Below are 23,160 nucleotides of genomic sequence, written 5' to 3'. Positions count from 1 at the left end.
CAAGTGCTGGTTAACCATCTAACCCAGGAAAAGTGAGAGTTGGTTAACTAACTAACTCAATATGACTGAAATTATAACGGAAAACTAGTCTACACAGAAAACCTACAAAACCAATGTATAGACTTAAAATACGTTTAGCATTATGCAGCAAAATACAATACTTTGAATCAAAATTTTACATTAAATTTCCAAAATATGTAACTGTTAACTGAATGTGCTTTGTACTTTTCAATGTATTATAATATTGATGGTTCGATTCAATTAAATTATAAGAGATATTTTTCATATTTTATAAACTATTTTACTATTACTACTACTATTACAACTACTTCTACTACTACTATTATTACTACTACTACTACTACTACTACTACTACTACTACTTCTACTACTACTACTACTACTACTACTACTACTACTACTACTACTACTACTACTACTACTACTACTACTACTACTACTACTACTACTACCTACTACTACTACTACTACTATTACTACTACTACTACTACTACTACTACTACTACTACTACTACTACTACTACTACTACTACTACTACTACTACTACTACTACTACTACTACTACTACTACTACTTCTTCTACTACTACTACTACTATTTCTACTTCTGTGTTTGCTGCTTCTGCTACTGCTGCTGCTACTACTACTACTTCTACTACTACTACTACTACTACTACTACTTCTACAACTACTACTACTACTACTACTACTACTACTACTACTTCTACTACTACTACTACTACTACTACTACTACTACTACTACTACTACTACTACTACTACTACTACTACCACTACTACTACTACTACTACTACTACTACTACTACTTCTACTTCTACTTCTGTTTTTGCTGCTACTGCTACTGCTGCTGCTACTACTACTACTACTACTACTACTACTACTACTACTACTACTACTACTACTACTACTACTACTACTACTACTACTACTACTATTACTACTACTACTACTACTACTACTACTACTAATACCACTCGTACTACTACTTCTACTACTGCTACTACTACTTCTACAACTGCTGATATTACTAGTATTACGACTTCTACTAAAACTGCTACTACTACTTCTACTACTACTACAAGAACAACTACAACTACTACGACGACTACTACTACTACTACTACTACTACTACTACTACTACTACTACTACTACTACTTTAACAACAACAACTACTACTACTTCTATTACTACTACTACTACGACGACGACGAGGTCCGTATGAGAATTAACATGAAAAATGCAGCGATGCCCAGACTGGGCAGATTGTGAACAGACAGCGACAAAACAAATTGCACTAAATGTGCATTAATGATGATATAACGCAAGTTATCCACCACTTTAAAGCAATCAACGCCGCAACTGAAATACTTCCTCATGCGACATAAATTCATAGTGTACTTTTATGACGTTTTGCATTTCATTGTTTCACTATTCATTTAAATAAAACTGAAGTAACACAATAGCAAGTCTGCAAGTTTCACACTTTTATGAAATTCATACATTCTAAAATACCACAAGGCGTCTTAAAATGTAAAACCAATGTAGTTATGAAGTGGTTTATTCACAATTTTCTATAGACAAGTGTGCCAACACTCGAGGTTTTATGCGTGTGCATTTGCAATTACTTCATGATTTATGATATTGCATGTAGTGTTGTAGTATGGCGGATAATTTATCTTAAATAGTGTTTGGTGTGGTGTTATGGAGACGGACAGTCTTGCATTTTACACTGTGATGGATTATTGAGTTTCGTGTGTGTATTGAATTTGTTATCTTCAGTTTTTTTTTGTTATCAAATCCATATTCATATAACAATGATGAAAGATAATACGTTTATGACATAAAACTACAAACATAAAGCAAACGCAAACGTCTTACGTAATAAATATGGTCTACTAAAATAGTGATTGCTTTTGTGAGTCCGAGGGAGATTGTCCGCTTCATTTTACATACGCACTTTATTGATCGATTGTTTACCAAACTCTATCGTGTGTCTGTATTAACAATTTAAACATTCATTTAATTCAATGAGCGAGCGTTGTTATTTGGCACGGTTATTGGACGCGTCAATAATGAAAACAATATTCTTCGGACATTTCTTATTCCCAGAACTGACACTATATGTTATGATTGTTATACTATTGGCAATAACATAATATATACAGTAGCACACAATCATCTGTTAAAATTAATGTCTGGTATGCATACATAGGTAATACAACGAATGAAGCATATATTTTCGGCTTGTATACTTTTAAATGCAAACATGTAAGCTGTCGAGTTACACTGACATTTCATAATATATTCTAATAGGTAAGGTGGTAGAACGCTAGAAACCGAGGATTGCGGGTTCGATTTTTCATACATTGTATGGGTATTTTTCATAAAAGTATCTGCTCTACCATTCTCGCTCAAGCTGTCTAAAAGGCGGGTTCCAAGTTATGTTTCCTTTTAGTACATGTGAAAAAGCTAAAACAACTTTTGTTCAATTTTGTCAATTTACCAAAACGTGAAAAAGCCCCTTTAATGCGGCATAATCCCAATTCAAACCAGTTAAATAAATAATAAGCGGTGGTATGATTTTCGTGAATATAAACGGTATTTTACGGCCGACTGATAGTTTCAATGCGAAGGACTCGTATGTATTTCTATATTGACTTGATATAGGTGTTCGAAGTTATTTTCCTATTGAAATGCATTTAAATTCTGTAATTGAGACTGATCTCATTGATTGGGAAATCAATAAAGTATTGACAAAAAAGCCTAATCTATTTTATGAGTATACAAAATGGATTGATCAATAATGGAAATAGAAATGTGTCTGAATGAGAACATTTAAATATTTAAAATGAATAATGCTCTGTGTGGTTATGGTAATTGTTAAGGGAGACACGTCAAACGGACATTTTTAGTTGAAAAATATACTTTGATTAGCCGCAGAGACTCGCGGTATGTGAAGATGGTAATTTAGGACTTTAAAGTGAATTAAGTAAACTTTAAGTTATTAAAAATCTATGTTCTTTTTCCTATTTCTTTGCGTTTCTTTCTATTAACACGTGTGTTTATAAGACAATCCGCTTTAATAGGCGATTGATTGCTTGAGATTTGAATTCAATGATCGAAACCTAGATTGTTACGAAATGACAGGTTTATTCCTTCACTTTTGTAAGACAAAAATTGGCAAATATTCTATTGCATACCTGCATTATGTTTTTATTGCGCACTATAGGTTTTTCAAAATGAATCATTCAGACTGTATTGAATTCTTGTGTTGGTTTAAACTGTTATTGTATAATTGCGAAATATACAAAGCATAATGGTTTTCACTTTAGTTTTGCCTTTCAATTCTATGTTTACTTCATGAGGATTCGGTCAGTCAGTGAATGGAAAAATTTAAATTAAGGTACGTTCTATTTATATATGAATTCTAAATAATCCCGAGGTATTAATCGCATTACAACTCTTAATCTTTTTATACAATTACTAATTTTTCCACTGGTTTATAAATGATAAAGTGACATATTGAACAGATATTTAAATAAAGGATACACACAATCGCTTATAAAAACATGAGTCCGACGTGGCATTGCATGTTATAAATATATTTATCATGTGATCACATTTCAAATACTCGTGCGGACCATGGCACAAAGCTCTGCTACAAAGGCGAATATCCTTGTCGATATACATGAACTGATTACCAGAAAATGCCTCCTGTCCTTGCTTGAATTCGCTGTCACCGCAAGCAGACCTGTGGATACTCCATCGGAGGCTTGGACATTAGATCATTTCTTGAATACTAGCTTGCCACAAATAACAAGAACAACAACAGGCCAAAGGAATATTAAACTGCTTGTTCCTGGGTTTGGTGTTCGAGCAAACTCATCATCGTGGCCGTTATATTTGATATCGCTCATAATTGTAGAGATTTTAGGTGACAATGTTGTACCTGCTGAAATAAAAGAAAAGGTCCGTCGGATGGCAAGATGTCGCGCTGAACTGTACAACACGTTAGGGAGTGTATCGGATGATTTGTATGACAACCAGGTTCGAGACCTTCGGATTATGATGGAAGATATTTGCGAATATCTCCAGAGAACGGACCTGTGTTCTTCAATAGAGAATGACATAGAAAATATTGTACACGGCAATATTCCACATGATCCTAGAAATATCAAAGTATTTCAAGATCATCAAGAAATGGAAAAGTCTTATAGAGATAACATTAAATACTTCACGCAAGGTAAAACGGGCACAAAAAGTGATTGCAGGTCTGTTTACGATAAATGGAATAAGACGCAAATATTGTACTTTGTCAACATCTTTTGTTATGTAGAAATCCTTAATACAATTTAAAATATGTATTGTCCTCATTTATCGTGATACTTATCTGTACCAAATTTATAAAGCCAATAATTATTGTGATATTCAGTAGCGTCAGATAAAAAAGACCACCTTAAAAAATGATGAAAAATATGTTTACCGCCAAATCTATATTCCAAGTCAAATTTTCTTAAATTGTTTCAAATATAATGGTGCTTCATTGAACCAAATTAAGTTTGCATGTTTGTAGCTTATAAAATGATAGATTTTTACATCTAATTGGATCGTTTTTCAAATCAGACAATGTCTATTTCAAAAAGCTTTAAGAAATCATGTTTTAACTGAATTGATAAGTGAGTAATTTATATACGATTATTGTATGCTGTAAAATTAATAAGCCTACTTTATATAAATTTTGCATTTCATTGCAATTAAATCGCACAAAACCGGGTGTTTGTGTATATACATCCTTAACATAACAAACAAATGCACTGCAATTTCGTTTGAAACACTTTTCGCTGCTATGAAGGTGATCAAGATTAATCTAAGATGCGTCTTAATATAATAATGGTAATGTTTGCATGAAAATTATACATAAAAATGTACTTGACATATAATCACAGAGGAAGAGAGCCTCCACACTAGAATGGAGCAAGTGATCAGTATTCTTGAGCAGCGTCATCTCGATGATTTAACGACAGGTAAGATACGCTTTCGCTAAACTGACAACCGCTTGCAATTATAGCATTTCTTTGACAGGATATGCATTAATCTTCAGGCAAAACTGATTTTGTTATCACTTAAATCTCCAAACTAGTGAAGGCAGGTTGCCCCAATTTGTATCGTTGTTATGGTAAGATTTCTTATTATACTCGAGCCATTTCTACTAAAATAAAGGGTGTTCAAGTAGAGAAATCTGCAAAATTACTGGTCAGTACTGTAGTAGCGAAAGTGTTATTTTTGCTCAAGTGTTCCTGAACTCATTTGTATTTAAGGCGATGTACGGATGGCATTTGTTAGTCACGTCGATAAATAACAAAGTCAAACTTAAAGTTACTATTGTTTTTCGTCCTGTCCAGCGTACGTGCCTTTTTTTAAGAAAAAGCTAGTCTGAAATATTAATGTTCATTGTTGAAATTATTTTTTATACGCGCCATCTGCTTATCACTATATGAAATGTATTAAAATAGGTTCAAGCGTTTAAGAGACAAATATCATTACAGAATGAAGATCGCGAATCAAACAAACTCATTGTCCGGAAAAACTTAAACGTTAATCATGGAGTCTGTTAATTTACGTCGATTCCATATCGTATGTGCACATGAAATGAAGTCTCATGAAACTTGATTCAACTTTTAATAACGTTGATGGAACTGGCGGCACAAGGAAGTCACGCTACTACAGAGTTATTGCTAACGATTAAGGATAACAAAACTTTTGCCCGAATACACATGTGTGCTTTGGATTGCTTTTCTTTATTGTGTCTGAGTTTCAATATGATCTATTTTTAATTAAAGCGCAACAAGGCGGTCATGATCTTACTCAAAAGAATTTACCACCACGAGAAGAACAATACTCACCGAACTTAATAAGTATTGATTTTGTTATTTATAACAAATTGTAATTATATCACATCTCTTACTTCTGATGTATTCATCAACTATATATTCGATTATACGCTAAACACCGTAACACTATTTCATTACGTTGCTTTAAAAAAAAACAATAGCTAAATATCACTGGTTTGTGATGCAATTAACCTCGTTTGTCCGAAACATAAAATATATTATACATTTGATTAAAAGTAAATTCTATAAATCATGGTTCTTCTTCGTCAACAAAATATCCTTTAGCTTGAAAACTTCAAGTAAACGTTGAGAAACCGGAACAATCATATCTTAAAACGTTTGCCCGTCTTAGAAACCATTGGAGCAATGTTATAATTATTACAGACACAATGCCGGTTGTAATCGAACTCGTCATGACTGGTTGTGGTAATCAGGAACAACGTGGCCGTCTCATTAGAGAGCTGATCAACATAATAAATAACGAGGAGAATCCAGCCGGCTATCAGCCGCTTCTTCAGGACAAGGAATCTGTCCGCAAAGCATTCGAGAAAGTCTTCTCGGGTATAGGAGGTAGGTACTTTGTATACTCCAGTTAACTATCCATGCCTATGTGGTGCATTGTTATTGGCCTCACCTCGAGTTATAACCGTGTGATCGTCGTCAAATGTAATTCTAAGTCACAATGCCTTGTTTTTATTCGCAAAATTCTTCAAGATGAAGTCCTTTATGTAAACTCTGACATGATTTATTTATAATGTATGTCTTCGATGCGTCGAAGACATTCGTATTAAGTTTATAGAACCGCCCCGAACGCATTTCAAAATGGCCTTTGTGACGTACTTTATCGTGGGATATCATTTTACGACATTTTTTGTCAGCGTTCATTACACATACAAGTTAACGGTAACGACTGCCATCAGATCTGGAAAGATGTTTAGTTTAAACATAAATGTTTCTAACTAGATTATTAAGGATGAACCTTGCTACCCATGTATTGTTGTCGAGAATTAAAAAAAATACACTTAAGTATAACATATTAATTTTGCATGTTTAAATATGCTCAACTGAGCAAAGTTATAATTCGTTCGAATTCAAATTCACTATTTGATTGGGCCAAAAGTAACATCTGCAAAAAAAACGAAATATGTATTAATATAGTACCTGCAAAATTATTGAAACATTGTTTTACAGAATTCATTGCAAAATCGGGTTGCATACAAATAATTGTACGCCCGAAGAACATTGCACAATTCTTCCGTCTGCTAAACGATTGTGTCAAAGGGGTACTAACAGAGGCGATGAAGCCTATTCAAAATATCATACGAAAATTGCCTGGATGCGAACATTACGAACAGGAGGCCGTTTTGTACAGAGACCACTATACATGTGTGATGGACGATTTGGGTAAGCCGTTAATAGAATTTCAGAGAGTTATTTCGAATAAGTTTTCTAAACAGTTATCTTTACGTTCTATCAATTGGAAAATTTATTTTAATATTTTCAATATATGTTCCATACGCCTAACTTGATAAATTGTGAATAATATCTATGTTGAACATGTATGATAACGGTCATGTTAATGTGTTATATGCGCATGGTATACGTTAAAACGTAAAACGAAAGACTGTTGATGAACAACATGCACATTCACTTTTGCTGATTGCATAGTATTAAATAGTATCGCAGCTCACAGTCATTGTACAGAAAAAAGGCCTGATAGTTCCAAAGAGGACAACTACAAAACCAATGCTTGAAGGTGGAAAGTTGATCATGAAGGTAGAATGTTTCAATGAGGAGGATCGATCACAGTTTGAACGATGTGTGAACAACGGAAAGCTTCGAAAATTGTTCAACCCATTAAATAAATTACTACGAGACGTTGGAAAGGATGTAGGCATGGACGCAATGATTGATTGCGCCGGTATTACCTTAAACATTTAATAAATTAAATGTTAAATTATACGTACATGGTTAAAATAACGTCGCTTATTTTTGTAGATATATACCGTTGTATACATATGATAAGTAATTGACTAATTTAAAATTTGATGAGCTATGAATTGATTCGTTAAATTGATTATATTGAGTAAATATTCAACGCTCATATTAGCCACAGACTATACAACTTATTGAACTTTTTTGGCTCATTTGAAGCTAATAATAAGGTTATAAATGATCATTTTGATTTATTTTAGATACGAAAACCTCATGTCTACCAGTGTTAATAACTGCACGGTAATTATTTTGTATTTAGTCTTCATAGCGACATTGTACTACATTTTCAGGAATAAAGTTATTGAGTCAGATTTTATTTAAAACGAGAATTAATTGAACATTAAAATTAACGTAATTGATCAATAGTCTTGTAACAAAGCTCTGTCAATTACAAAGATAGGTCAATATATGATCGATAGGTTGAAAACAGTTTCGTGTTTAGACACAAACATTAACTTATCTTTTCTTTGGAAGTACGTTACTCGAGATTAATTTTACTTTACCGTAACTCAAACGTAGATAACCCTCACACGCCCAGTGCATTTCACTCCTTCAAGTAAATGGAAATTATATAAACAATAGTTTTACATTCAGTAATATTCTACCGCTTTAAATTACGCTTTGAAGATGCAGCAAAGTTTTATTCTTATTTAAGCGTTAAGATAGATGCAGCAAAGTTATATTCGTATTTGAGTGTACTGGAATTTGAAAATACGTTTTTTAATTATATCACCGCAGTTGCGATGGGAAATTGGACACGTTTAAAGTGAAAGACGTTCGAGCGCCTTCAATCACAGGATTTGCTGTTGTTCCACCTTATATTATCGGCGCGGATTACATAAACAACTGTATCAAACTGTTTGATATCGAAACCAAAGCAGACATAGGAACACCGATTCATATGTGTGAACCATGGGACGTTGTAATGATAGACGAAGAAAATAAACAGGTTGTTGTGTCTGTTCCTGCAAGCGGAAAGCTTATTTTTGTCAGAATTAACGAAAATCAGCTAGTCCAATACAATGAGTTCGTCGGTCATGACCACTGTCGAGGTCTCGCATACGCCGACAACCGGCTATATGTAGGATATGAAGATCCTAAACGGCAAATCAAAGTTATTGGACTTGATGGAAACGAGATGCGTGTGTTTAGTGATGCCAGGTTCGAATCACCATGGTACATGGCGTTTGATGAACAATCAAAATCTTTGTACATATCTGAGGTAATGAACTCAAAAGTTTACCAATTAAACGAAGGTGGAGATATTGTGAAAATAATCAACGTCAACAAATTAATCGAGACGCAAAGAGGGATAGCACTCAAAGACCGATCCACGTTGTACATTATTGGACATGGATTGAAAAGGAAAGAGGACTTTGCATACGAAGTAGATATTATGTCGGGGAAAAGTAAAGCCCTATTGCGTTTTATGAATGCGCATCCGAAGTGCGTTCGAAGATACAGAGACTCAATGTTCCTGAGTATTTATGGTTCGGAAAGGATCATGCAATTTGACATTTCAGATAATCCTTCTTAAATCGGTTACTTAACAAGTAATCCGAAAACGTATCCGATTACTTGTTAAATTAAAGATTTTGTCTACAAAAAGTGAGACATTTTATTTAAAAAAAAACACACGAACAATCACTTTCTTTATTGAATGTTGCATGGATGATCTCTTATATTATTTTCGCACGGATGCTTTGTTATAATTAATTCGTTCACACAACATTTGATCAAACATTTTAAAAACATGTGCAAAAGACACAATCTTCCTTTCTTTTCATTGAAAAACAACTATGTTCATGAATATGAATATATATTAAAACAAAAAAGTTAAAGTTACAAATTAGGCATGGGAAACAATCAAGATTACTACCTTATATAAAGATTTGGTCGTATACAATTATTTAATATAACAGAAAGTAAAATGGTTATTATATTTTCTATATCATCCTAAATTAAAAGATGACAGTATTAGGAATTGCGCTATTTAACATGTTTCTGAAGATTGATGCTCTTTTAATGCATACAAACTTTAACTATTATTACCGGGAAGTAAGTATGAAATTAGTTTGATGTTGTTGATGTTGTTGTTGTTGTTGTTGTTTGTCTCGCTTTAAATGTAAATTTCGCATCATATAAATTAGTTGTCAAGCTGTTAGCTTTTAAACCATGTTTTGCTCTATCGTTTTATTATTGTAATTGCTTCATGTGTGTATCGTAATTTGTAAGAACTACATTTTTTATCAGAAATCGCATGTTTTGTTAACGAACGTTAACTAAATAATTACTTCTGCGTTTTAAGTTCAACTTAAATTAATATTGTTAATTAATGTTTGATTGTTATTTGAAATGTACATGGTATGACTGGAAATTCTCTTTCTCCCTCTCATGAAAATCTCATATTGAGGCGGATTTCCCAAAAACGTTATTGACAATTGCAGTATAGATACAAGAAATAAAACACTGAAATCATATCAGTATGTTTCTCCTTTTCATTGTTGTATCAACAGTCTAAAACATTATTTCCAAAAATGCCGTTGATATGCCTATCAATGTTCATGTATTCAATCTATTTGCAAATTCAGCAACTGTACATAATATGTGACGATAACGGAATATATACAGTGGGTTTGGACATTGTATCATGTAATTAATAAAAAATACTAGGGTAGCGTTGAATACAGAGGAATTTATGTTGCGAGGCTTAGAACGCCGGAAGCGCGAGCCTTGGCGAGCGCTTTCGGTGTTCGAGCCGAGCAACATAAACTTCCCTGTATTCAACGGTAATCCCAGTATTCTATTTATCCCATTTGATTTTTTTCAACGTGACATTTAACATAAATAGATCTAATAACTTTAGCAATAATTTTAATTCATTCTTTAAAGTACTTAAAATCTAACGAATGTAACCATGCGTAGTGATATAAATATTTGTTCTGGTACGCAAAATAGTCTTTAAACAATTCACACACAAACTGTAAAACGAGTAAAAATATCACCATATGCCTCGATTCAATTTTACGCAGCATGCGAATTGTAACACATTACGACCGCGAAAAGAAGATTTTACTTTACTATAATTCATTTTGTTTTCGAAAGAAATTGATCAAAATCCAATATGGCGGAGATTGCTTCTGACAAAATGATGTCGATGTCAACATACATGTAGGCCTACACCATCGACGACCTTGACAATTTCAACGAGTAAACAGACAATTGCAGCGATTGACACTTTATTTGACTTAATATACAGGGCAATACGTTTTCCGATTTCGGACGACGAATTTAAGGACGCACAGAACGTGTTTTTTATATAATGTTATGGGTATGCCGTGTGTGATCCGACGCATCATGCGCCCATGTTAAAATCATTTCCCCGAAAACAGGGATCGACAAAAGTACAAACAAAAACCAAAACAAGTTCGAACTAGTATCTTACCTTTAATTATCCTTGAAAAATCCATCTAATATTCCATTTAACTCAATAATTGACGATTTTGCATCTAGGGTCTTTAATAATTATTTTAGAATGGTTAAATAAAGACCCTTATGCCATCCTACCACTATATTGAAATGAGAACTCAATAAACTTTCTTTTTCGTCACACGCTACGTCATGTACTCTTCATTACTGCTGTTAAAATGAACCGGAGCAGTTTATCTAATAATAGCCGTTGGTAAACTCGGTTGCATTTGCAGATTTCTGCATACAAACATAATTATGATTAAACTTGCACAATATTTTATTTGTCTATGGTAAATGCCCTTATTGTACATTAAAATAATTTAATATACAAATACAGAAAGAATGGAAAACATTCCATTACACAACAGATAAATGAGTAGATAATACCCGTGTACAAAATGGGACATTCCAAATTCCAGTGTGGTTTTATTTTTACCATCTTATACTTTACACGTGAAAGCATATATTGCAGATTATTTATGAATTGTGCGATATTTGTATGGCTTGTTGTACATTCTTAAATGTCAAAAGTACATGCATGGATTATAACAAATTTATATTACACGAAATAAGGAAAATGTGATAAATTGACAATTCAAATATGTCGATATACAGTACATGTATCGTTATTAAAGTACCTCTTGTCAAACCTCACCTTTTTCGAACCCTTCATTTGTTTATATTTCATACGCATGCGTGCACACTTCGTCACCGTTTTGTGTGTATAAATAATTTGTTTATGCCGACTCGCACGCAGAGGCAAATCAATGAAAATGTGTCAAATACCTGTAGAATAAAGTAGAATAATCATAAAACAGATAAAAATCATAGTACTGTATTCCTTAATGCTTTTTACATATGTAATGATGTTCATTATTTTTTATATAAAAACATGGTCTTATTTTCATTCTCAACTTGTCTTGACAATTTACACAAATCGGCTGCTGTAATAAGTCACGTGACCATGGTAAAATCATGGGGCGAATTAATTTTTAATGGTGTACACTGAAGGGTTCGAAAGCAGGTCCTCGTTGTTTGGGCGGCATTGAAAGTTTAACATGATATTGCGGTGCTGGAAACTTGCAAAAAATATGTTACCAAAAGAGGATAAACATAACAATTAAAGTTGCCAGCCATGTAGAAACAAGTTATTTATCAAATAGATTTCCTATTAATATGTTTCACTATTTTCAATCTTAATGGTCACTATATTTGACGTGTAAAAATTAAGAGGTTCGAAAGATGGTTCGTCCATTATACATGTGTAATTAGTCGCGTTTATAACAAATCGTCAACACTTTTTTGGGAATATGATGCAATAAGTATGTCATTTTATAACGCCATCAATCAGCTGATTCATTATACGGATGGCGAAAAATTATGTCATATGACTAGATTTAAAGGTTGAAGGTCGTATAATTTTGAAGCTAAAGTTTTCTCGACTTTATTTCTTGTGAAAAATCATTCAGTGGTAAAGTAAAAAGTAATCCGTGCACGCGACAGGTATATCCCACAAGGTTGAATACAGTATATTCCATAAGGTGTTATACCGGCAATGTCGCGTTGAAAATGTGATTAAAGTCGTTTAAGGCGTCTCTGCGATGTCTATACATCATTCTGTGTCCGTATTTGACCGATAAATATAGAATGATATGTTACTGTCTGACCATTTTGTAATATATCAGACGAGGATTAGAATACAACAATTCGGCCCCAAACATGATAAAGTATGAAATGATCAGGCAGTAATATGTTGTATGTGTATCATGCCACCCATTCCATTTACCACCACCACCTTCTTTTTAAGAAATAATAAAAAAATATCGCTACGCCCGTTAGCCGCTTCACTTGTGCAGCGAATATGTTAAACAAATAGCTGTGTGCATCTACTCACAAGGTAGGTCATTCAATGGCACTTTTTAACGCTGTTAAGTCTGTTTGCTTCTGTAAATCTAGAACAAACTTTAAGCAGCAAATACATTTTACATAATTAAAAAAAAAATTCGAGCAATATAAAACGTTCAACGTGAAAACTTGAAAAACAAGTGTTGACATGTACTTAACAATAAAGACGATCTCTAAGATTCAGAGTTTTCATCGATTACCTCAATATTTAACTAGGGCGACCATCCTTGAAGTGAATCATGACATGAGACGATGTACAACTTTGCCCAAATAATTGTTAAGAACGATTTCCATTCGTTCTTTGAATGTCACTATTATAACAAAACAGGAAAACATGTGTGTGATGTTTTGGGGGCCGTAGGTCTATTTATTCGTGGTATTGAGGTTTGTTGATTTGAAATGAGTAGATTCAAAACATTATAATAACTTTATGATTTATTCGCACTTATCGTCTTTCCTGTTAATGGCGTGTTAATTGTTCCTCGTTCGCCATTTCTCCAAGTTTGAAATGTAGCTCTTTTTTTTACTAAAATAGCTATCATAATTATATGGAAAAGGGAGCGTCGCTTCGTGTTATTGTTAAAAAGCGGGGTAACAATATTCGCGTCATTATTTTTCAAATATTTCTTTTTTTTTCAACGCAATCAAAATTCTGGCAATTTCGACCAATGTTTCGACATAGAGAGTAAAGTATAATAATATAGTTTATTATAAAATACTAGAAAAGCTAAAAGTTGCAGTTGTGGGTTAAGAACAGTGTGAACTATACATAAGTGTTAAGACTAGTGGTTTGGATTCAATCATCGTAAAGTGGTTGTTGTTAATGGGATAAAGTTAAATTGATGTGCGTCAATATATTTAGTGATAAGAAAACGTTTGAATAAATGATATTGTTGTTTTTGTCTTTTACAAGTAAAGGCTATTACTCTGTGTGTTAAATCATTCGTTTTTTAACGCGTCGTATACAGTTAAATTATATGGAAAATGGAACCTCGCTTCGTGTTATTGTTAATCAAAGTACTGACAGTACTGATGTGACGATGCTTTTGAGAGGATGGATATAAAAGCATCAAGTTAAGTTTATCTACATCACCACAATCACCACAATTGTGTATGTTGATACGAAAAAAAAATTTGGTACAAAAATTTTGCGAAAACATTTGGGTATGAAAACAAATTTGGGTACGAACAAATATTTGGGAACAAAAAAATTGGGACCGAAAAAAATTTGGGTACGAACAAAAAATTGGGGATGAAAAAAAATTGGGTACGAACAAAAAATTGGGTACGAAACATTTTAGGTACGGAAAAAAAATGGGGGAACGGGAAAGTAGTACCTGTGGGGAACTTGACCCACACTTGCACATTTTCGGCCCTTTCCGTCAATAATCAGATAAGTTCCTCGAAGGCAATAGTATGAATACACATTTCGGAAGCGGTAATGCGGTCCTACCTACGCGCGTCAAAATGTAAGCGAAATATGTACACAAGTCTGTCAGGGATGATTGAATTAACGAAGCAAATCGTGTATGGATGTAAGTTTTTTTAAGAAATGTGCAGAAAATATATTAAAAAGAGCTGTGTTTGTGAAACACAATGCCCCCTGCTGCGCAACTTTGAAGCCATATATTTTACCTTTGACCTTGAAGGATGACCTTGATCTTTCACCACTCAAAATGTGCAGCTCCATGACATACACATGCATGCCGAATATGGAGTTGCTATCTTCAATATTGCAAAATTTGACCTTTGACCTTGACCTTGAAGGATGACCTTGACCTTTCACCAATCAATATGTGCAGCTCTATGAGATACGCATGCACGCCAATATTGAAAAAGTTATGGCCAATGTTAAAGTTTTTGGACAGAAAGACAGACGCTTTATATTTGACATTTGACCTTGAAGGATGACCTTCACCTTCACCTTTCACAACTAAAAATGTGCAGCTCTATGAGATGCACATGTTTGCCAAATATCAAGTTGCTATGTTCAATATTAAACAAGTTATGGCCATTAAAGTTTTCGGACGGACGGACAGACTGACACACTGACTGACTGACTGACTGACAGTTCAACTGATATAGGCCACCCTACCGGGGGCATAAAAAGCAATGGCGATATTTTTCTCAGCCACATAATTGTTAATAGTTTGATATCACAAAATGAAAGTGAAAGTAGAACTGTCAAAAATGACAACCTGTCAACGTGTTGACCATAGGCTTTGTCAATGACCTTTATAGTATGGGTAGCTTTAATATTATTTATTGCTATCATGTAACTGCATGATTGTGTATATGTTTACAATACACAAAGCATAAATAATGATATAAATATACTGATTGAGCTTATAATAATCTGAGAACCATAGCCAGGTCAATTAAGGACTTAAAATACAATTTTGTGTCCTGATTTCATGAAGAAATGACCATGCATGTCCTAGATTTATTTCAAATTCAAGGCCCTGGTGTGACACATTGGTAGCATTACCGTTAAACTGTTACCAGGCTTATGAAATTGGTTTTTATTGAACTACCTAAAGAAATCTAAATCAGGCACTGATTTTTCTTGTTTTAATACAGTCATAGATCAGTTGTGGCCTCTGGGTAATGACCAAATTTTGCTTACTTGTCACACCCATAAAACTTTCCACACGTCTATAATAGCAAATCTGGATTTAGGTGATCTTCAATGGTACATTTAAACTTTAGCTCTGTTACAAGAGTGCTGGTAAAGTCCAGTCACATATTTAAATCTAGGCCATGTCAAAATCAAAGTGTAAAAGACAAATGAAAGATGCGTTCATTAATTATTGTCCAGTTGTTTTCTACTGCTGTAAGTTTTTATATAATATGACTGATGAACATCATGTGAGAGAAAATTCACATTATCATTGTATATCAGGTTTAGCAGCCTTTTAGATAACAAAGTATGCTAGTTTTGAATGTCGCTTCTGGGGATCAAACCTGTAGGGCTTTTAGGAAGGTTCTGAAATTTTCGATCCCTCGAGAGCAACCAAACCAAAAATTAAGTCAAATATTGCCGACTCGGTTTTTTGAGTCGGTTCATGAGGGATAATGGAGCTCGATTGGTTATTGTCGGCTCTGGTACTACTTACATGTACCCCGGGTACTCTTAAGTATACTTACATGTACCCTGGGTACTCTAAGTATACTTACATGTACCCCAGGTACGGTAAATAAATGTAATTGTACTCGGTCCATATTAGACTGTACCCGAGTTTTATTCGCGCCTTAAATCCGATGTCGTAAAACGCGCAACCGATTATCTTAAACACACTTCTTTTCAAAAAACACTGCATCAACATGCTTTTTGAGTATGTGTTCCGATAGAAATTCCACAGAAAATTGACATAAATGTGCAGCGCTTAACACTAAGGCACGTCCGAACGACACTCACTGCCTGTACCTTGGTCCGGGCCAGCCAATGTCCCAGGAACATGCCCGACCGGTCGTGTGTTTTTTGGGCGGGATTATATGTTCTATATCAATAAACTGCGTTTTAAATAAGCTTTTCAAAGATGCAAAAATCTTAATACAGTACGATCAGATGACAATTAAATCCCAGAGTAAGTTCGGAGACAACAAACAGATCGTATCTCGAAATAGATTCGGAACCCCTTGATTGCAATCAAAAAGAGGCCGACAATTCAGAAAATCCCCGGCGGTTTTCCTGGTAAAACACGTCAGTACCTATTTTTAAACGGAATGCCGCTAGACACGGTTTTTGATTGGTTTCCTCGAGGTGACGTGTTTTCTCAATAAAAATACGTTTGAAACTAAAAGCCGGGATCGCCCAGGATCGTCCGGAATGATGAAGGTATAAAACTCGACATTAACACAAAGTAACTTTAAAATTAATAGTTATTTATCAATTTTAAATAAGTTTAATTTGTTGTCATTATGGAAAAGTTATTCCATCCTTTAGACGATTAATAAATCCATTTAGAGGAAGATAGAGACTTTATTTAGATTAAAAGTGTTTTGACAATATTTTTTACGCAATTCAATTAGCAAAACTAATATTAATGGTCGATCCCGGCTTTTAGTAGAGAGTTAACCCTGTACAATTGTTACAACTACCGTAACACGTCATTTTGCTAAGATTCACTTACCATTTCTTGTAAGACGGTAACCCGGCAATCTATGTAAAAAAGGTGTTAACGTTCATGTCGTTGTTTAAGTTTGGCTTTACGGGTGGGGATGGGGGTTCCTCGGATACGAAAAGAAAAGGGAAGAAGGAAAGTAAGGAAAGTATGAGGAAATAAAAAACAAGAAAATTTCTCCAGAAATGGCGTGAAGATTACAAATAGATGTCTTAAATAGATTAATATTGGATTCAATAGCATGAGTAAGGCAAGCTAATAAGAATGCTTTAATCATAATTGTGCATCTCCAAGCACAAGAAAATACAAGTTGAATGATAAATATAAAGGTTTTTATAATACTTGGGTCAGGGCACATGAAAGATTGGTCAGGGCTAGTAGGTTCTGCATTTACTAGCCCGAACAGGCTAGCTGAAAAAAAGTTAGTGTTAAGCCCTGATGTGTATATATAATTATAACAAAAAAATAGTCGACAACGACTGATTTAGGGTTAAATTTCCCGGGTACATTTTAGTATATTTACCGTACCCGGGATACATGTAAGTATACTTAAGAGTACCCGGGGTACATGTACGTAGTACCCGAGCCGACAATGAACAATCGAGCGATACTGGAAGGTGCAACATCTCTCACGCCCCCTAGCATCGCCTTTAGCAGTATTCAATTCTCAACAGGAAAGTGCTGGAGTCATTGATCCCCAGGGATAAGAAAAAAAAAGATTAATGTTCGAAATAAATAATTTGATTAATGACAATTCTATTATTTGAGCCAGGTCACAGGAAAAGCGCAGTCAAATCAGTATCCAATTAAATTATTTGTTATTGTCAGAAAAACGCTTTTAAGCAAACAGCTTTCAAGCAACTGCAGGCTGATCTAGATCCAAACTGGCCACAATCGCCTTAATGTCTCTTTTACCGTGACACAGTTCATTTAACATTAAAATGATAAAAAGTACTTACACTAAGAAAGAGTATACAAACCAGTAAAGAGTTTGAAATTAATGTTGAATTTCAGGACAGCTTGGTGATCTGCAAATCCCCGATGATATGTTGATATCGGGTATCATAGTCATTCAATAAGTCGCAAAATACTCGAATACAATTTATAAAGCACAATGTGACTTATATTGATAACTAAAAATACCAGTATGCCAGTTTTGCCGTGTCAAGCTGTTATCCAGAAAGTCCTTCATTCACATCGAGTATATATCCTTCGAATTCCAACTATTGTTGTCATAAGCGGAGATTTAGTGAATAAATCATTCATATATCCTAAATGACAGCTTCTAAATAGCGAAACAAGCCAATTTATGCAGTAAGAAAGTTTTGAATCGAGACTCTCATGGTGGCGGCCATTGTTGAATGTTGAAACACGAACGACAACTCTGCTAGGAGAATGTTATCAATGACGAGCAAACTCCTACGCAGTGGCGAATGCAAAAGGGAAATAACTGAAAAATCGAGTTATCTCAATCGGACTGGCTAAGTCTTTTACATAGGTCGCCATTGTGAAAAAAAAATTATGGTATATGATACCTTGGACGATGCTGTTCGCATCGTCAAAAAGGGGGGTAACAATATTCGCGTCATTATTTTCAAATATTTCTTCTTTCACCGCTATCATCCTGTTGGCATATTCGACCAATTTTTCGACATCACGAGTAAAGTATACTACTTTAGTTTATTATACAATACTCGAAATGCTGAAAGTTGCAGTTGTGTGTTTAATACAGTGTGAACAAAACATAAGAGTTAGTGTTAAGTCTAGTGTTTTGGAATCAATCATCGTAAAGTGGTCGTTGTAAATGGGATAAAGTTAAATTAACAATTGATATGCGCCTAAGATTTATTGATTAAAGAATATGTGTGAATAAATGCTGTTGTTGTTTTTGTCCTTTACATGTAAAGGCTTATACTGTGTGTTTTAAATAATTGTTTTCTTTAACGTATATATTAATCTACTATATATATATATATATATATATATATATATATAATATATTAATATATATATAGATATTATAGATATATATATATATATAGTATATATATATTATATATTAAACATCAAGAAGACAGAAACATAATCTTATTAGTGTCCAATTTTATTGTCGATGACTCAATAAACAACATGAGAGAGAGACAGAGACAGAGACAGAGAGAGAGAGAGACACAGAGAGAGAGACAGAGAGAGAGAACAGAGAGGGGGAGAGAGAGAGAGAGAGAGAGAGAGAGAGAGTAGAGAGAGAGAGAGAGAGAGAGAGAGAGAGAGAAAATGGAGAGAGAGAGACAGAGACAGAGAGAGAATGACAAGAGAGAGAGAGAGCGAGAGAGACAGATAGATAGAGAGAGAGAGACATAGACATAGATATACATAGAGACAGAGAGAGACAGAGAGGTCAGAGAAGAGAAGAGAGAGAGAGAGAGAGAGAGAGAGAGAGAGAGAGATAGAGAGAGGAGAGGAAGAGAGAGAGATGAGATAGAGGGAGAGAAAGAGAGATAGAGCGAGAGAGAGATAGATAGCTAGACGATCGAGCGATATGATATATATATAAGATAATATATATAGAGATTATATACTGATATATATTATATATATGAGCGAGAGAGATATATCTATATAGAGAGAGAGAGAGAGAGAGAGAGAGAGAGAGAGAATTTTGTCTAACAGTTCTTTTTCGTATTTTGCGCAGTTGTCCCAGACAATGGACGCATACTCTATCAAAGGTCTAAGATATGAGACGTATATTTGATTGAGTGTTTCCCGCTAAAGTTTGTATTTAAGCCTTCTCATGGATTCAAGTATTTGGGAAGCTGATTTTGTAATATTGTCAATATGTTTGTGCCAAGAACTGTCTTCACTAAGCGTAATACCGAGTTGTTTATGGTCTTTTACAAATGATAAATGGGTTTGGTCGAAAGTTAAATTTGGACGGTTTTGACTTTTCAAGAGACTGAAAAACATTACATCCGTTCTCAAGGGATTAAACTCGACGAGCCATTTCTTTGCCCATTGGTTTATACAGTCTAGGTCATGATTTAAAACACTCTCAATAATAGCTGTATCATTTGAGGAAACAGATGGTGAAGAGTCGTCAGCAAAAAGGCGACTTATGCTAAGAGGTGATTCAGATATATCATTTACATAAATTAAAAAAAGAAGAGGCCCTAATACAGAACCTTATGGAACGCCTGCATTGATATTTAATGATCGGGAAAACGACGAGCCGATAAAAACTTTCTGAGATCTATTAGACAAGTAGCTGGATATCCACGCAATAATATTTCCTGAAAACCCAAGTTCTTTCAGTTAATGTATAAGACCTTTGTGCCAAAACCTGTCGAAGGCTTTCCTTATGTCGTAATAAACGATATAGGTTGATTGTTTTTCATCAAACGATTTACATATTTTGTTATACATATCAATTATTTGGTAAACAGTAGAATGGCCTGGTAAAAAACCTGACTGATTCTTGTATATAAGTTGATTTGTGTGTAGGTAGTTGTAGAGGTATTTGAAAACAACCCTTTCGAATACTTTTCCAACACAGCTTATAAGGGAAATAGGTCGGTAATTCGAAGGAATGGACTTTTCACCTTTTTTAAAGAGGGCATAACGTTTGCTTCTTTCCAATCGGAAGGAAATAAATTTTCATATATCGAACTGTTAAAAATAATTGATAGTGGCTTACTGATTGATTAAGGTGTTTCTTTTAATAGTTTATGACTAATACCACCAGGACCATTAGCTTGTTTAATGTCTAAGTTGCATAGAACATCGATTATGTCTTGTTTAGAAATAAAAATGTCGTCAAATGTGTTACGTGTTTTTCGGTGTAATTGTGGTACGTCATGATCGCGTTCATCAATTGTAGATATGGATACAAAATAATTGTTTAAAGCCACACACCTTGACATTAAGTACATATTAATCAATTCATATAGATGCAATTTGAAAGTGTGCAAAATTGTAATTAAATCTTTAGCCTATTAAGCAAGTAATTTATTTTTATTTGTTATTTTAAAACCGAAAGTAGGATTTCTATACTTATACGTCCATTTCGACAAACGCGATTATTTTTAAGTTTTAAAGCGCAAAAAAACGGATTTCTAACTTGTAACCACCAGATATATTCTAATTGAGATAGATTAAATTAAATTTATAGCCTAGTTAGCAAGAAATTTATTATTTTTCAAACGGTAAAGCTTTCAAAACCGAAAGTAGGATTTCGAGACGTATACGTCCATTTTGACAAACGCGATTATTTTTAAGTTTTAAATGGCAAAAGAGACGGATTTCTACCTTGTAAACACCAGATATATACTAATTGGCATAGATAAAATATATTTCTTATTTATACTTGAATTTACTTTGCCACGTTTTTCATATCAAGGTGTGTGGCTTTAATGTATTGGCTTTTTCAATGTCAGTTACCGAATACGGTTCGACTGGGTTCACCAGCGGAGGGATACTATTAAAACTGTTTGCATTTTCTTTAACTAACATTTTTACCGTTTTCCAATATTGGCGTGGATTAGATTTTCTACAAACGGCAAGCCCAATTGTAAGAGAATTAAAGAAGCATTCTTTAGCATGTGTTTTCATATTATTGACTTTGTTTCGTAGGCGTTTATATGCTGACCAATCAGAAACTTTACCAGATTTGATAGCAACGCGCTTTTGTCTGTCTCTATGGCGGGATGTCTTACGTATTGATGAGTTATACCAAGGACGGTCATTTGGTCGAATAGTGACATCGGAAGACGGAATAAACTGGGAAGCTAATTTAACAAATACTTTAGAAATCTGAGTACAATTTGGTTTAGATCATCTGTGTGTAAAAAGGACCAATTGTAGGACGTTATTGTAGCATTAAGCTCTCTAAAATTCGCATGCTGGTAGCGCCATATTTTTCTTTTTTAAGGAGCATTTTTGGTAATATATTAATATTAATATATATGTATGTACCAAAATGATCACTAATTGATTTATCAGTTTCAAAAATTCCTGAATGTAGATGCTGCAATGTGTTTGTTATAGCAATGGGGTCTATTAGTGTACTAGTGAATTCGGTCACTCTGGTTGGTTCGTTAATTACGTTTAATAAGTTATTTAAATAAAGACTATCTTTAAATTTGTGGTTGGAGGGATTTAATTGGTTTTCGTTAATATCGACAACAATAATGATATTGTTACAAAGGTCATATGCTTGATCAAGTCATGTTTCAAATTGATCCCAAAATTCAGAAGCAGTATTAGGAGAACGATACACATTACAAATTAAAAAGGACTGGGAGTGGTCGAAAATTTGTATCCATATAGATTCTGGTAGGATTATTTCAAGGTTAAGTTATCGTGTGGGTCGAAATAATGACGTAGCATACGTTAATAAACCCCCTGAATGATTAGTATTTTCTTTTCGAAAAGTACAATCATGACCTTCTAATGACAGACTTTCGATAATGATGTCACCTGACAGTTTCGTTTCTGTAAAGCATATTATGTCAGAAATCTAAGAAATTGTCCCGAATATGTTCAAACTTGTTTCGAATACTTCTTATGTTTTGATGGAATATTGACAGGCTGCATTCTTGACGGGTTACATGAGATGGCCCAGGATTGAGTTCGATGTCACCCGACAGTAACAATAACAACAATAGTGTGCACTTAATGATGGATAGAGTACATGCAAGGTCGTCCACACGAAATTGTAAAGTAATTGAAGTAAA

General features: G+C 34.0%; 3 protein-coding genes across 3 annotated transcripts in view; 2 read left to right on the top strand and 1 right to left on the bottom strand.

Annotated features, from left to right (window-relative positions):
* LOC127866056 (uncharacterized) overlaps nucleotides 1–23,160 on the top strand; it is a 212,595-nt gene that overhangs the window by 20,865 nt on the left and 168,570 nt on the right. The window lies entirely within an intron of this gene.
* Nucleotides 1–23,160, bottom strand: part of LOC127864779 (uncharacterized) — a 236,872-nt gene that overhangs the window by 78,332 nt on the left and 135,380 nt on the right. The gene's annotated exons all lie outside the window — the stretch shown is intronic.
* LOC127864772 (uncharacterized) lies at nucleotides 2,366–10,297 on the top strand. Its single transcript, XM_052404643.1, has 8 exons — nucleotides 2,366–4,288; nucleotides 4,992–5,069; nucleotides 5,886–5,960; nucleotides 6,321–6,506; nucleotides 7,128–7,340; nucleotides 7,615–7,857; nucleotides 8,132–8,171; nucleotides 8,670–10,297. The coding sequence occupies exons 1-8, from the start codon at nucleotides 3,688–3,690 to the stop codon at nucleotides 9,466–9,468; spliced, it is 2,235 nt and encodes a 744-aa protein (XP_052260603.1). The 5' UTR covers nucleotides 2,366–3,687; the 3' UTR covers nucleotides 9,469–10,297.

This window comes from Dreissena polymorpha, chromosome 1 (genome assembly GCF_020536995.1).
Source record: "Dreissena polymorpha isolate Duluth1 chromosome 1, UMN_Dpol_1.0, whole genome shotgun sequence".
Classification (NCBI taxonomy): domain Eukaryota; kingdom Metazoa; phylum Mollusca; class Bivalvia; order Myida; family Dreissenidae; genus Dreissena; species Dreissena polymorpha.
Note: the sequence above shows the minus strand (reverse complement) of the source record. Positions and strands in the feature narration are given on the sequence as shown.